We start from the raw sequence: 14,512 nt of genomic DNA, 5'->3' as shown, positions 1-14,512 counted from the left end.
AAGATTCTCCTGCCTCATTTACAACCATGTTGCTGCTGCAACAAGTACTGCAGAAGTCCTATAACCAACAGCATCCTTCACTCTCTGAGTTGAATTAATTTCCAGTATCAGTCTGATTTTTGCTGTAAAACCTGGACGTCTCCTCAAGGGAAAGCACACAGCTAGTTTAAGTACTGTACTACACTAATGGTACATTGAAAATGAAAATGAAAATGAAAATTAATAAAGGGAGGGATGAAGCTACAGAAAGAGCTTCCATTTGGGATTAATCTTAGCTTTTCAATGCCTGACTGCAAAATTTTTTATGCTGTTCCTTTATCATGGATGTGTGTGAACGTATATTTGTAAACGTTGGGATTTAGGGTGGTTTTTCTTCCCCTCACATCATAACATAGATCTCTGCCCTTTAGCAAATGATGCATCATGTCTTTACCAAACTGTCAGGCATACCCATCTCCATCTGAAGACAGACACTAAAGGTGGAAAAGACTGATGCTCAGAAAATGAGTTCAACCACATAGAGAGTAAAAGAGATTTTTTCGTTTGCACTTTCGTCTTTTCTGAGTGTTCTTCCTGGTATAGATATTTCTTTTTCTCCAAACCTGTTCTTCTATTTCTGCTTCTCCTCTGTTCCTAGTTTTCATCCCAGTTTCCAGTGCTTAGATTTCCCTTATTAATCCCCATTTACTGCTCCAAACAGCCTTATTTTACAGCCTAGATCTTCAGCATATCCTGCCCTTTCTCTGACACTTTTCAATACCACATATTTCCAGCCCCTGCTGATTTCCCTTCAAGCTCCTCGTTGCTTTTCAGTCTCTTTAAATGTTCCTCTTCCAGACCTTTGCATCAGAATCCACCTCCCATCTTTTTACCGAGCCTGTGTGTCCCAGAACATTCCTTCTGCCTCAGTCTGGGATTTTCCATGTTGAACTTGCTAAGAACTAACCCAAATTTTAGAGGGAACAAAATCCCATAGAAGAAATATCCCTGCTGTCAAAAGAAATTTTAGTGGATTCTTTTTCTAAATTTAAAATACTTTTGTATTAATGAAGAAATAAAATGAATATCATCATGTTTTACCTTTGGTTCTAATCCTTTAATTTCTTTTTCCAATGTTTGTATTTTATTCATGTTGATTTGAAAATAATAGGATGAGTCAGTAGGATTCAATCATTCCCATCAAAGGTATTACCCAAGTTTACCTTGTTCTGTCAGTGCAGACATTGTCCCATCTGCATTTGATGTGGAAAAGAAAATCTTGATTTCCAATGCATTATATCCTTAGGGGAATTTCAAAGGTTAAATGAAGTACTGACACTGAGTCCACAACCAGCTATAGCCATTCTTACCTTTTCTTAACAAAACCCATTGTGTCTTCTCCAGGGGTTCCAATACAAACATGAATATTTGCTGTGGTAGTACCAAAATACCAGCAGAGAGAACCCCTTGAAATCACAGTTCAATGAGACTATCACTTTCTCTAATACACCAACCTAAGAAGCACTTATTAATTGAGAGAGAAATCAAGAACACAATGAGGAGTAAAAACGATTCCTCAGGGTTACATCACAGAAACAGACCAGCTCTAGAAGAAGATGAAGAATTTGTTTGTACCCAAGGAAGGATTTTGTGTTCAAAATCTTGTCAATTTCCTGCAATTACCCAAGGTTTATTCATTTCTTCACTTTACAGTCCTGCCTTTCTAAGGTTGATGTCTGCCTTAGATGTATTTTAAGTGTTCTAGCAAACCAAAAGAAAGATCACAAAGCAGATAAATGCTTGAGGGGTAGACATAGCTCAGAACTGCAACAAGGCCTCTGCAGAAGTGGACATTTTTATTTATTATTAAATAATATTTATTTATTATTAAATAATAATAAATAAATTTTGCAGCTCTCCAACAAGCAGGAGAGCTGCAAAAGAGTTTAAAACTTACCAATGATGGATATTGGCTTCCTGGCAAACCGGATCCTTCCCTGGAAGCCGACATATTTACTCCTGCAGCCTGCAGACCACAGCCGGACCAGGTACTCAGCACCAAAAAACACCACCAGAACTATCTCCTAACAGAGTGAAAAGGAGAAGAGATCAGAGTTGGGCATTTTCATTATGAGTACAGTTTGCACATCTAATTTATTCATAGGACTAAAACAAATGAGCTTGTTGAGATAGATGATGCAATAAAAATGATTTAGCCTAATCTGTCGACTTTTTGTCTGCATATGCCAGGCAGTAAATAAAAGGAACAGATAATCAGTTCCTGAATGTGATTTGCATGAATAAACAGACAGTTTAAGCTCCATTCCATCAGTATATCATAAGGAAAACCACAACATTATTCTTCTTTTGTTTTGACACTTCCTTGCCCTCCAGGCCTTTCCCCACCTGGGCTGCCCTCCTCTGGACACACTCTCATGTTCTGATGTCCTTCTTCTATTGAGACACCAAAACTGCCCCCAGGACTCGAGGTGGGGCTGCACCAGTGCAGAGCAGGGTGGGGCAATCCCCTCCCTCCATCCCTGTGCACCCCAGGACACAGATGACCCCTCTGGCTGCCAAGGCACACTGGTGACTGACATTGAACTTGCACCAAAACCCTCAGATCTCTCTGTGCAGAGCTGCTCTCCAGCCTCTTGTCCCACAGCTTGTATGTATAACCAGACAGGCTCATCTCAGAGGGAGAGTAAAGCTCTTGCTTTTGTGCATTTCCATACAGGTGGTGATCACCCAACTCTCTGGTCTATCCAGATCTCTCTGTGAGGCCTCTGTAACCTGGGGGAGCTCACAGCTCTGCCCAGTCTTGTACAGCTGTCAAACTAAATTAATTTGCATTTGATTTCTCAGTCAAGATCACTTAAAAAACATGATGGCTGTAAAGTTGAGCCCTGGAGTCCCCAGTGACTGAGTGCCAGGCTGGTGTGACCCTGCTTACTGCAACTCTTTGAGCCAACTGCTCATCCAGGGTACCATGGGCTTGTTGGGCTGTGTGCTGGAGCATTTATCCAGAAGGATTCAGTGACAGACAGGATCAAAAGCTTTGCTGAAATCCAAAAAAATCCACATTTTCTGACTTTCCTTAGTCAACTATGGATAAATTTGAGTTGTTTAAGCAGGACTTCCCCCCCCCCCCATATGAACTTGTGCTGGCTGTAACCAATGACTGTGTTTTCTTCTGAGTGTTTTTCAATACCTCCCAAAAAAACTTTCTCCATAATTTTACCAGGCACTGCAATGAGACTGACAGGTCTGAAATCACCTGGGACTTCCTACTTGTCCTTGAAAACTGGGACAATATTTGCCAGCTTTCAGTTTAGTGGGACCTCTCCAGACTCTCAAGACCACTGAAAAAAAACATTGAGTGAGGTCCCACAATGACATCTGCCAGGTCTTTCAGTATCCTGGGATAAATCCCACCAAGCCCCATGATTTATGTACATCCAGCTGTAGCAGTAAGCCTCAAACAAACTCAGGGTAGACTGAGATTTTATCATCCCCCCGCCAGTCATGGTTTTCCAATGGAACTCCAGACTTCCCAGGGCCCATCATTGTTGAAGGCAGAAGTGAAGAGGACTTTAAATGTCTGCTTTGTTTACGTGGCTGTTTTGGGGTGACCAGTCTCGTGAAGCCATGGCCCAATGCTATTTCTGATTCCCCTTTTGCTATTAACATATTTGTAAAAGTCCCTTTTCTTGTCCTTCCCGGTGCTGGCCCTGCTCGAACTTCAATTGAGCTTTGGCTGCACTAATTTTCTCCCTACCTTGGGGACAGAATCTCCTCCCCTGTCACCTTGCCCCCCACATGCTCCCCTTTCCTTCCTAAGTTCTACAAGATCCCTGCTCAGCCAAGATGGTCTTCTGGCCAGCTTTGCTTGACTTCCAACCCTTTGGAATTGCCTGTTCCTGTGCTCTTAGGAGATGGCCTTGAGAAGGTGACCAGCATTCAGAGTCCCCCATACCTCCAAGAGCAGATTCCCAAGAGACTTTACTAACCAGCCTCTACTGCTCTCCACACATCCAGGATCCAAATTTTGCTGACAGCTTCTCTTCTATCACCAGCTTTTGAAACTTGGCTCCTTCAAGGTCATTGTGACCAAGACACAACCACCAGCCATCACTATGCCCACAAGTCCCTCATAAACAACAAATCTAGGAGGACACCTTTCCTGGTCGACCACCTGTGCCAGGAAGTTCTCTTCAACACGCTCAGAGATCTCCTGGACCTGAGTCCTCTGTATGATATTCCCAGTTGATATCTGGGAAGATAAAATCACCCATAAGGATTGGTGAAAGAGGTGAGCTGTATATCCAATATGTAAATAAATGAATGTCGTGGTTTGAAAGGAAATGAAGTTTTTTGTGATGGTGTGGGCAATCCAATCAGTGTTCAGATTTAATATTGGCACCTGGTTTGTCCACTGAGGGCAGGATACGCCTCTGAGAACACAGGGGTTAAAAGCTGTGATCTCCCAGGGGAACTTCCTCTTGGAGTCCCGCTGGAGAGTGAGTAGACCCCCCTGCCCAGCTCCTTTGGCTGGGCAGGGGGGGAGGGGAGCCATGTGGCCAGAGAGAGAGGTAGGACAGGCCTGGGCCCAAGGGTGGAGGAGAACATTGCAAGGGCTTCGGGCAGCCGTCCTCCATTCCCCCACCCCCCCCTGCGAGGGAGAGAGAGACAGAGCCGGTGCCTGTGGTGCCTGTGATAATGGCCCGGCGTGAAGGAGAAGGGGGGGGTGCCCAGCAGGGCAGACAGGCGTGGGAGTTGACGAAGTAAACCGGCAGAGAGAGAGAGCTCGGGACTTTTAACCCCTTTGAGGAAGATGAGAACCTTGCAAAAGCTGAGTCCTCCTGAAGTTGATGAGATTGAGAAGATGTTGAGATTGAGAAGATGTTGAGGAAAATTCTAGGTGGGAGGAGATGATGAAGTGGCTTTGGGCTGGACTTTTCTTGTGTAGCCACAGCAGAACCACGGGTGTTTCTGTGCCACAGAGACTGCGTTCTAGGGGGAGGCGATGGCTCAGAGCCAAGAGAGTGCAGTGATGTGGAGGAGTGAACAGAGACGACGGGTGAGGAGGGTGTGGTGGTGCCCTCCACTTCGAAGAAGAGAAGAAGAAGAAGACGATCTCTGTTCAAGAGACCCCTCGGCCCCAGGGGGTGAAATTTGGGGGGGACAAGTGTCCCAGAAGGAGAAGGACTGTGCTCCCTTTGGAACTGGTCAAAGTATCCTTAAAATGAAAAACCCCAGAAGCAGCTCTGATCCATGTGCAGTGGTGAGAGCACTGGACATGGAAGGCGTGTGGCGCAAGAGGGACTTCTCTCTCCTCGAGAGACTGAGAATCGATTGTCTGAAGGGTGGCAATGAAATTGGAAATTTGGTGGGGGGAGGAGGAAGAATTTTGGAAGGTTTTCATCTTATGTTCTATTGTGTTTTGTGTGTCTTCCTTTGTAGTTGTAGGTTAATAAATGCTTTTTTTTTCCTTTTAACCTTAAGTTGGAGCCTGCTTTGCTCTGTCTCTGATCATATCTCACAGTAGGTGCCAGGGAAGTAGGTGTTCTCGTGGGGGCACTGGTATTGTGCCAGGCTTAAACCATGACATTTTTGGTTCCCTGACCGGGAAATCGATTTTTGGATGAGTGATAAGGTGAACTGTGAGATGTGATCAAGAAGAATAAGAGCAAAGCATGTAATGTATTAGGTTAAGATGATAGATTAATAGAGGTTTTATTGTTTAAGTAGAGTTTGTCTATTGTAATTTGGATGATAATTTTAGAAAATGTGTTCTCAGAGGCGAAGGGTGGAATGTCGTGGTTTGAAAGGAAATGAAGTTTTTTGTGATGGTGTGGGCAATCCAATCAGTGTTCAGATTTAATATTGGCACCTGGTTTGTCCACTGAGGGCAGGATACGCCTCTGAGAACACAGGGGTTAAAAGCTGTGATCTCCCAGGGGAACTTCCTCTTGGAGTCCCGCTGGAGAGTGAGTAGACCCCCCTGCCCAGCTCCTTTGGCTGGGCAGGGGGGGAGGGGAGCCATGTGGCCAGAGAGAGAGGTAGGACAGGCCTGGGCCCAAGGGTGGAGGAGAACATTGCAAGGGCTTCGGGCAGCCGTCCTCCATTCCCCCACCCCCCCCTGCGAGGGAGAGAGAGACAGAGCCGGTGCCTGTGGTGCTGTGATAATGGCCCGGCATGAAGGAGAAGGGGGGGGTGCCCAGCAGGGCAGACAAGTGTGGGAGTTGATGAAGTAAACCGGCAGAGAGAGAGAGCTCGGGACTTTTAACCCCTCTGAGGAAGATGAGAACCTTGCAAACGCTGAGTCTTCCTGAAGTTGATGAGATTGAGAAGATGTTGAGATTGAGAAGATGTTGAGGAAAATTCTAGGTGGGAGGAGATGATGAAGTGGCTTTGGGCTGGACTTTTCTTGTGTAGCCACAGCAGAACCACGGGTGTTTCTGTGCCACAGAGACTGCGTTCTAGGGGGAGGCGATGGCTCAGAGCCAAGAGAGTGCAGTGATGTGGAGGAGTGAACAGAGACGACGGGTGAGGAGGGTGTGGTGGTGCCCTCCACTTCGAAGAAGAGAAGAAGAAGAAGACGATCTCTGTTCAAGAGACCCCTCGGCCCCAGGGGGTGAAATTTGGGGGGGACAAGTGTCCCAGAAGGAGAAGGACTGTGCTCCCTTTGGAACTGGTCAAAGTATCCTTAAAATGAAAAACCCCAGAAGCAGCTCTGATCCATGTGCAGTGGTGAGAGCACTGGACATGGAAGGCGTGTGGCGCAAGAGGGACTTCTCTCTCCTCGAGAGACTGAGAATCGATTGTCTGAAGGGTGGCAATGAAATTGGAAATTTGGTGGGGGGAGGAGGAAGAATTTTGGAAGGTTTTCATCTTATGTTCTATTGTGTTTTGTGTGTCTTCCTTTGTAGTTGTAGGTTAATAAATGCTTTTTTTTTCCTTTTAACCTTAAGTTGGAGCCTGCTTTGCTCTGTCTCTGATCATATCTCACAGTAGGTGCCAGGGAAGTAGGTGTTCTCGTGGGGGCACTGGTATTGTGCCAGGCTTAAACCATGACATGAATTATCAATATTTTAATATTGCTTCCCTCTTCAGCACTGCATTGTGAAGCACTCATGAATGACCAAGGATGGGTGTACTTTGAAATACTTCTAAAGAAAGCAGATTGGTGAAGATCAAAACGTGGGCAGATTCACTGAGATCTTTGTTCCCCCCTTCCTTGTTTTCCTCTCTGTAGCAGTGTGGTAGCACAACCCAAGCACAGCTTCTAGGCTTTGTTCCAGCCCAAACTGTACCCAGTAATTCAAAGTCACCAAACACCTACTGCATGAGTTACAGCTTTGGAAAACGTTTACATTTTAACTTGAATGTGCTCTCAACCTGCACCTGGGGGATTCTAAAGCACCCAAAAAGCAAAACACACTTAAATCACAATTTTCACTGAATGACAATACCAACTTGATTTTAAAACTGAAATTCTGAATGGCTCAAGAGAGACCAAAATATTTCAAAGCTGAAAAAAAGAAAGAAAAAACTCTACACTAATACGCAAAAATTCATGTTAATTTTGATTTTTAACAAAGTTAGGTTAACATTGCTGAGTTCACTTCTGCATCCTTGTTTTGCTTGGAATGAGAACTAAGAAAATATGCACAGTCTTCCTCTTTTTTGCATGGCACTTTCAGCCTGAATAAACCAAGGGTTGATACAAAACTAAGAAAGCTTACGGCCATTTTCAAGGCAGAAACACTAGAAAATACACAGCAAATTAACTCCCCAAGTTTCATTTTTTAGTATATGTGTTATCAAGAGAATCTACAGGTAATTCTAAGTTTCCATTTTGTCTACAGTCTGAATAGAAATATTTATTTAAGTATAATAGTCAAATCAAATCATAAGAACAATCTGCAAAGGAAAAGAATTCTTGCATTTCTGGAATTTTGCAAGATACTCTCTCACTTATTAAATTGTCTATGTTTTAGAAGGTTCCTGGTATCATCACTCTAGCTTTTTGTTTTTCTTCTTAGGAATCTCTAAATTCCACTAAAGGAAGCAGAGCACTGTTTATGGCAGTGGAAGAATCATTTTCATGGACTTACAAATTACAATTGCTCTTGGTGAAAAGCTGTAGAAAGGAGACAATCAGAAAAGTGCCAAGGAAGCAAAAACTTTTTAGATTTTTCTTGATTATCTTCTGAGGGCACTTTTAAAAGCTCAATTAAAACTACATCTGGCCTGAGGGTATTTTATTATTAGAATCCATCTTGGTTATGTCCAGAAAACCCTGATGAAGCCAACAAGCTTGCACAGTTCATGGAAAGGAAAAATAAATTGTTGACAGGAAGGAGGAAAGGGAGGAACTTACATCTTCAACAAATTTGACATTAATTACTAATCACAGTTCATTTTGTCCTGGACAGGTGTCCACATTACCAAAACCACAGCCATTAACACATTTGTTGGCAGCCTCAGACAGGCCAAAGACCAAAAAAGCATGGAAACTGGACAAACATCACAGCTCTGCAGGTGGTCTCTCAAAAAAAACCAAGGAAGATTATGACATTTACACTCTTGTTGTGTGTACTCTTAATGCAGGATAGGAGACATCCATTTCCAGAGCTGCCAAGGCTGATCAAGCTTCACCTCACTAAATTCACCTTCAAAAAAAATGTCCTAACCTCCCTCCTTTTCCTCTTCTACACATAAACACTTTTCAGAGCCTTAAATTTATTGCCTCACATTTACCTTCTGGTAAAAGGAAAAAAAAGCAACGCAGCAATTTTCTGTAAAGTCAGAAAAAAGTATTAATTCTCACTAAAATGGTAACAAATGAGGGTGAGAACTTGTGGACAAAATATGAACCAGAACAAAAACAGCAGAAACAATCTGCAAATGAAATTTACATCCATCTGTGTGTCAGTTTGAGACCATTCTCCAGCCTTCTGCAATTTTCCAGAACCCTTGCTTTCAAAATGGGATTACACTCACAAGTAACCCACAAACCCTTTTGATTTTGGCTTCCAGCAGTATTTTTCCTCTTCTCCTGGAAGTGGTCAAGGAAGAAATACATGATGAAGGATTCGGAGCAGATTTAATAGTCCTGGAAAGCAGTTTGGCATCAAGAGAAAGCCAGGGATGAACTCCTCTAATGAAACTGAAACCAAAAATAATGAGTGGGAACAAACCATTATTCATAAAAATAAGATCCATATCAGAGCTGATTTTTCACACTCACGGGTCACAGTCTCTTCCTTCTTTGATCGAGGCAACTCAAATTGCCACAGGAATACCAACAAACAAACAAACTTAATTACAGATTTTAAACTGGGTCTGTGCTATCTAACACCTCTGCTAAAGTCAGTAGAAGCATTCCATTACTCCATGCTTTTCCTTCTTGTCTGGGAAAAAGACTCAAGGCACATGAGGACTATAATAGTCCTTGCCCATAAATTAATTTCATCTTTGAATTTTTTTTTGCTTTTCTGAAGTCTGTCTACTGCATAAATCTTCCTTCCCTCCACCAAATTGATGATAAATAACACATAGTCATGTTTATGGTATTTTTAGTATAATTTCATTTTATTAATTAAAGGAAAAATATGCAAAAATAAGCCTGAAGGGAAATATGTATGCAAATAACTTCCACCCGTATCTAATTCAATCAATCAAATAAAAAACCCTTGTGGAAAAGCCATCAACTTTTTACCCAAGAACGTCATTGATGACCAAATTAAAAAATGCCTGTATTAACACAGAAGCCCAGCACAGGCATGTGTGTGTAAATTTAATATATAGCCTGGAATTTATAATTTTTCCCAGTTTGGTTATGGATAACTGCACTGGGGAAGCAGGAGAGGGAAGTTCGCCGGAGTGATTAAAGTGCACACATGAAAAAGAAGGGTATTTTCTCAGCTGCAGCTGTGTTTTAGGTGGAGAGCACACACAAGGCTCTCTTCACTTTTTTTATTGGAATATTTAGGTGCTGGGGTAAAAGGAGGAAGTGGGATGGCTAAATGAATAGTGTGTTCTCACGGAGATTCAATCAAGGAATGGCAGCTCCAGACAATGAAGCCTCAGAAAGAGGCATAAAGGTTTAATAGTCCAAATGTTTGCACACGTGTACTTATGTCCCAAATTTAATCTGATAACCTGTCTTCAAGGTTTTCCAGTCCTTACAGTTGAAAATGTCCATTTAGTGACCTGTTCAGTTTAATAGCTACTCAAATGCCAGGAAAACCTACTGATACTGAGAATGTTTCTTTCTTACCATCATGCTGGCTCTTGCAAAGATGAGAGACGTCCTATGTGAAAACAGAATACCCAATATACAGAAGAAAAAATGCCAAATACTGCTAAATGTCCTATAGTACCATTAACTTACTTTTAGGTGAAACCAATGCACTCAAAGGCTGTTGTTTGGACACAAGTGGATTTAACATTTCATTAAAAATACACTTCCATGCACACCTGACAAATATGCTGAATTTGCTAACTTCCTACCAGGAGTATGCTTGTCTTTCATTTTATTGCTATTTGCTGTTTCCTGCATGGAATGAAGCTGTACACTCATGAGAGAAGCACAGGGCACTCCCCCTGTGACAGCCACACTCAAGTGAGAGGAAGAGTTATTTTTTTTAATTCTAATTAAGCAGGTAACAAATTTTCTCCAAAGAAAATCAACTATTTTTGACGAGGTCTCTTTTTTCAATTGCTTCATTCTGAGAGATACCACTAAGGTAAATATAATAATATAGAGAATTATTAAGATTCAGTAAGTTAGTGCCTGAAATTCTAATTTCTCTATAGATCCACTGAAGCCTTTCAGCTCCCCCCAGCACATCCCTGAAGGGACCACCACTGGTAGGTGGTGAAGGGTTTAGTTTTGCTCCCGGAATGGAAAATAATCCAATGTGAATATGCACTTCAGAATTTTAAATAATTACTTCCACGGTTTTTAACCTTTTGATTTGGGAAGGTGTCAATATTTTGAGGAGAGGAACTGAAAATTCCTGCATGTGTCTCTCCACCTTCCCCTCACTCCCAAGAAATGTTTCTCAAGTCTCTTGGCCACATTCTAAAACCCCTTTGCACAGAGAACTCCACTGAGCCCCAGTGAGTCAAACTTGACTAAGGGAATTACGAGTTGGCTCTTTGTTAATTAGCCCCAGCCTTACTTACTGCAGAAGGATTTCTATTTCAGACATTTGAAAAGCACACAGCAATCACTGAGTGTATTCTGTGGTGCATTAGGCACAAGGTAACATAACCCACAAGAATAAGTGAATTATAATTCACACTGAGAAGCTTGGGAGTTGCATTTGATTCCAGAAAAACAATGGCAACTCAGCAAGATCACTCAGCAGACAACTTGAGCTCATACAATGTGTTGAAAGACTTGTGGACTCATTTTTTTTCCTAATATGTTTAATTTATGAAACAATATTCCATTTCTATTTCAAGAATTATTTGTATTGTAATAATATAATATTCCAAATCCATTTTTTCATCTTCCCACAGGCCAACAAGATGCTCAGAAAGAAACAGGGATTCTCCTCCTTGCTTTCTCTCTCAGAAGTTTACAGGGGCAAAAGAATACAGGAAATGCTTATGAGCCATAAGTTTCTTTTTATTCATGTGTATTCTGCACTCACAGAGTCTGGCTCTCCCACAGTATACAGAAATAAATGGATTTTCCCCCAAGGCAGTCTGGCTGTCAGTGCCCTTGTGGAACAGGACACCTCATGAACACCTGCTGTCACCCAGGCAATAGACACTGCACAAATATCACAAAATGCCATGAGTTATTATGGGATACCTTGTAAGAAATCTATTATCAGCTGTAAGAAACAGTGTGGTGAGGGCAGCAGGAAGAGCACCTGTGAACTTCAAGTATTGAACTGTCCAATGATCACTTTATCAAACAGACCTGGGGAAGGCCCAAAGTGTTGATGCTATATGGCAAAGACCAGATTAAGAATTATAAACTGGCACAGAGGCAGGAAATAGATAAAAATTCCACCTTTTTTTACTTTCTAACACTGATTGCTTTGATGGGATGGAGAAAACAACCTCAAACCAATTAGGATACATTCACCAGAAATCACAGAGATTACTCAATTAACCTTTTGCAGGCTTGTTTTTCTCTTCTGCTACAGGCTGGAGCTGACAGCTACACAGCTTAGATGGGAGATGGGGCACAACCAGAGACAAACAAAAATCAACAGGAGAGCTCCTCCACTGCAGACAGGCAGTCCTTTCAAAACCCTCACTTGGAAAATGGTGTTATTCCAAAGAGAAAAGCCACCCTGATGTCCAGTTCAGAACCAGAGCAGTTAAACACTGACATGCCTTAGCTGACTTAAGTAAGCCAATTATCATTTGGCACTCTGAAGTTTGAGTATTTTGGGCAGCCTTGCCTACACTCAGAGCAGGAGGATGTGTGTGTTCATGGCACATGATGCAGAAAAAAAATCACATAAACCCAAAACTGAGCAGTGACTTTGGGACAGCCACATAACAACAAGGACCCATCTGCAGCTAAAAACTCTTCCACAAGATCCTCCTCCTAAATGCAGCCACAAGGTGAGTCTCTGGTCCAAAAACACTTGAGCCCCAGCTGGTGTGAGAACTTCTGATTTCACATCTCAGCCTTTGCTCCAACAGAATCTGCAAGCATGGGAGTGCTAATCCATGCTAAATGTAGCCACTACATGAGAATTTCCAGCAACCAAGAGGGCAGTGAGGAGTGACCACAGAGGCAACAAGTGAGGACTCTGAAAAGAGGTCTTTGAGGGAACTGTGTACCCTCTGGTGCTGCAGTGCTGGGAACAACAGGTGTTCATATGTTTGGGAGAGATGTCAGTGGTTTTTCCTGAAAAAAAGGAAATTCTTCTGCATTTTGGGTCTTCTGTTTTCCTTTTTTGGAGGAAAGCAGATGCATGAAGTCTGTCTCCAAAAGGGAGGCACCACAGGGCCTGAACTCATCAGTTGAATCAATATGATTTATAGCATAACCAGTCTATTTTCTCCAAGTTAAGAATACACTCAGTATTCTTAAATTTAAAAAGTAATTAAGATCAAGATACTAAACCAGACAAAACTTTTCCCTTACTCCTGTTACACTATGATTATACAAATTGTATGTTTATTGTGCTGTTACAGTGTGTAAAAACATCATGTGTATGATGATGAAAATAATATTTTGTTGTTTTTTTTCAGACTGGCACAGTTAGTGAAAGTTGTCCCACAAGCTAAGAAGCTATTTTTTTTGCAAGGTCTTTTGCAATTAAATAAAAATCAGTCTTTTAGAAACTACCATGGTGACCTCTCCTGGTAGAAAAATATATGACCTCTAAAAATGAAAACAGATTAATCCTCAAAGGAGGCACACATGACCCGTTTTATAGTGTATTTTTTCATTCCATATCTTGAACGATCTAGATGCCATTTACAAATCAAAACTGACACACAAACTGCTAGATCATCAGAGAACATTCCAGCCTCTTGATGTTGAGGCAAAAGCCTAATCAAGAGCTTTGGTAATTTTTAGAAACACTTTTTCAACAGAATAATCATAGAACCAGATAAAATTATAACTGTATTATTAAAAAATTAGAACTTGAGATAAAATGGGAGGATAAAATGTTACCTAAACTTGGGGCAACTGGGAATGAAACTCAGCTGCAACTCGGGATCCTCTTGAGAGCTGCAAATACTTTATTCACAACTCTGCCTTGTTCCACTGCACTTGTTTCCCCACTGTACAAGTACTTTTTAATGCATCAGATCCTAGTTACTGCTGGATAGAGCAGTGAGAAATCTTCCTCTGGTACAGACACAGGACCAAGCAAGGCTGGGGAAGCTACAAATTCATTTTCATACCACACTACAGGCACAATCTGAACAAAAACCAATGGTACATGCATTCAAGCTTTGTACATTGTTAAATAGCATGCACACTGTCATTGTGATCCAATTCTAACAGTATTGGAAACTCCAGGCTTCTCTCTGCAAGTATAAGAGTTTCAGAAAGAGCTGTCTTCTTCATTACCCACTCTGCTGGTGTTTACCAATACAAGCCATTGTGCCAATGCCACTGTCACTCCCCTCAAATGCTGGCTACTAAATACTCACCAGAGGGAAAGAAACCCAGTCAGGAATGAATAAATCTCATACAATGTGTATACATGAAAAAATTAAATTGGAATATGTCAGACAGAACTGGGAAGAACTCTCACAAGAGTGACAGGGAACACACAAAATATTTGGTAGCGTGAGAACAAAAAACATCCTTCAAAAAACAACATCTCAAGTTCAAGACAAGCAATTTCACCAGTCCTGCTGTTGTAGAAGTAAACTGATTTTACCACAGTGAGGATCAGATGGAGATTTGTCTTCTGTGGTCTTCTGTTTCTAAGTACAAAGAACAGACATTTCCTTTGAGCCGAAGCAAGAGCATCAAATAAAACAACTACGGCAGAGGGGAGGCCCAGCATCAGCCTGTACCTGAATA

General features: G+C 41.9%; 1 protein-coding gene across 1 annotated transcript in view; it reads right to left on the bottom strand.

Moving 5' to 3' along the window:
• Positions 1 to 14,512, bottom strand: part of LOC103819716 (potassium voltage-gated channel subfamily KQT member 1-like) — a 411,297-nt gene that overhangs the window by 379,988 nt on the left and 16,797 nt on the right. The window contains exon 3 of the mRNA XM_030238669.2: positions 1,937 to 2,063. Coding sequence (XP_030094529.1) covers positions 1,937 to 2,063 — 127 coding nt within the window. The remainder of the gene's footprint in view (positions 1 to 1,936; positions 2,064 to 14,512) is intronic.

Source organism: Serinus canaria, chromosome 1A, assembly GCF_022539315.1.
Source record: "Serinus canaria isolate serCan28SL12 chromosome 1A, serCan2020, whole genome shotgun sequence".
NCBI classification, from domain to species: domain Eukaryota; kingdom Metazoa; phylum Chordata; class Aves; order Passeriformes; family Fringillidae; genus Serinus; species Serinus canaria.
This window is presented reverse-complemented; position numbering and strand designations above follow the sequence as displayed.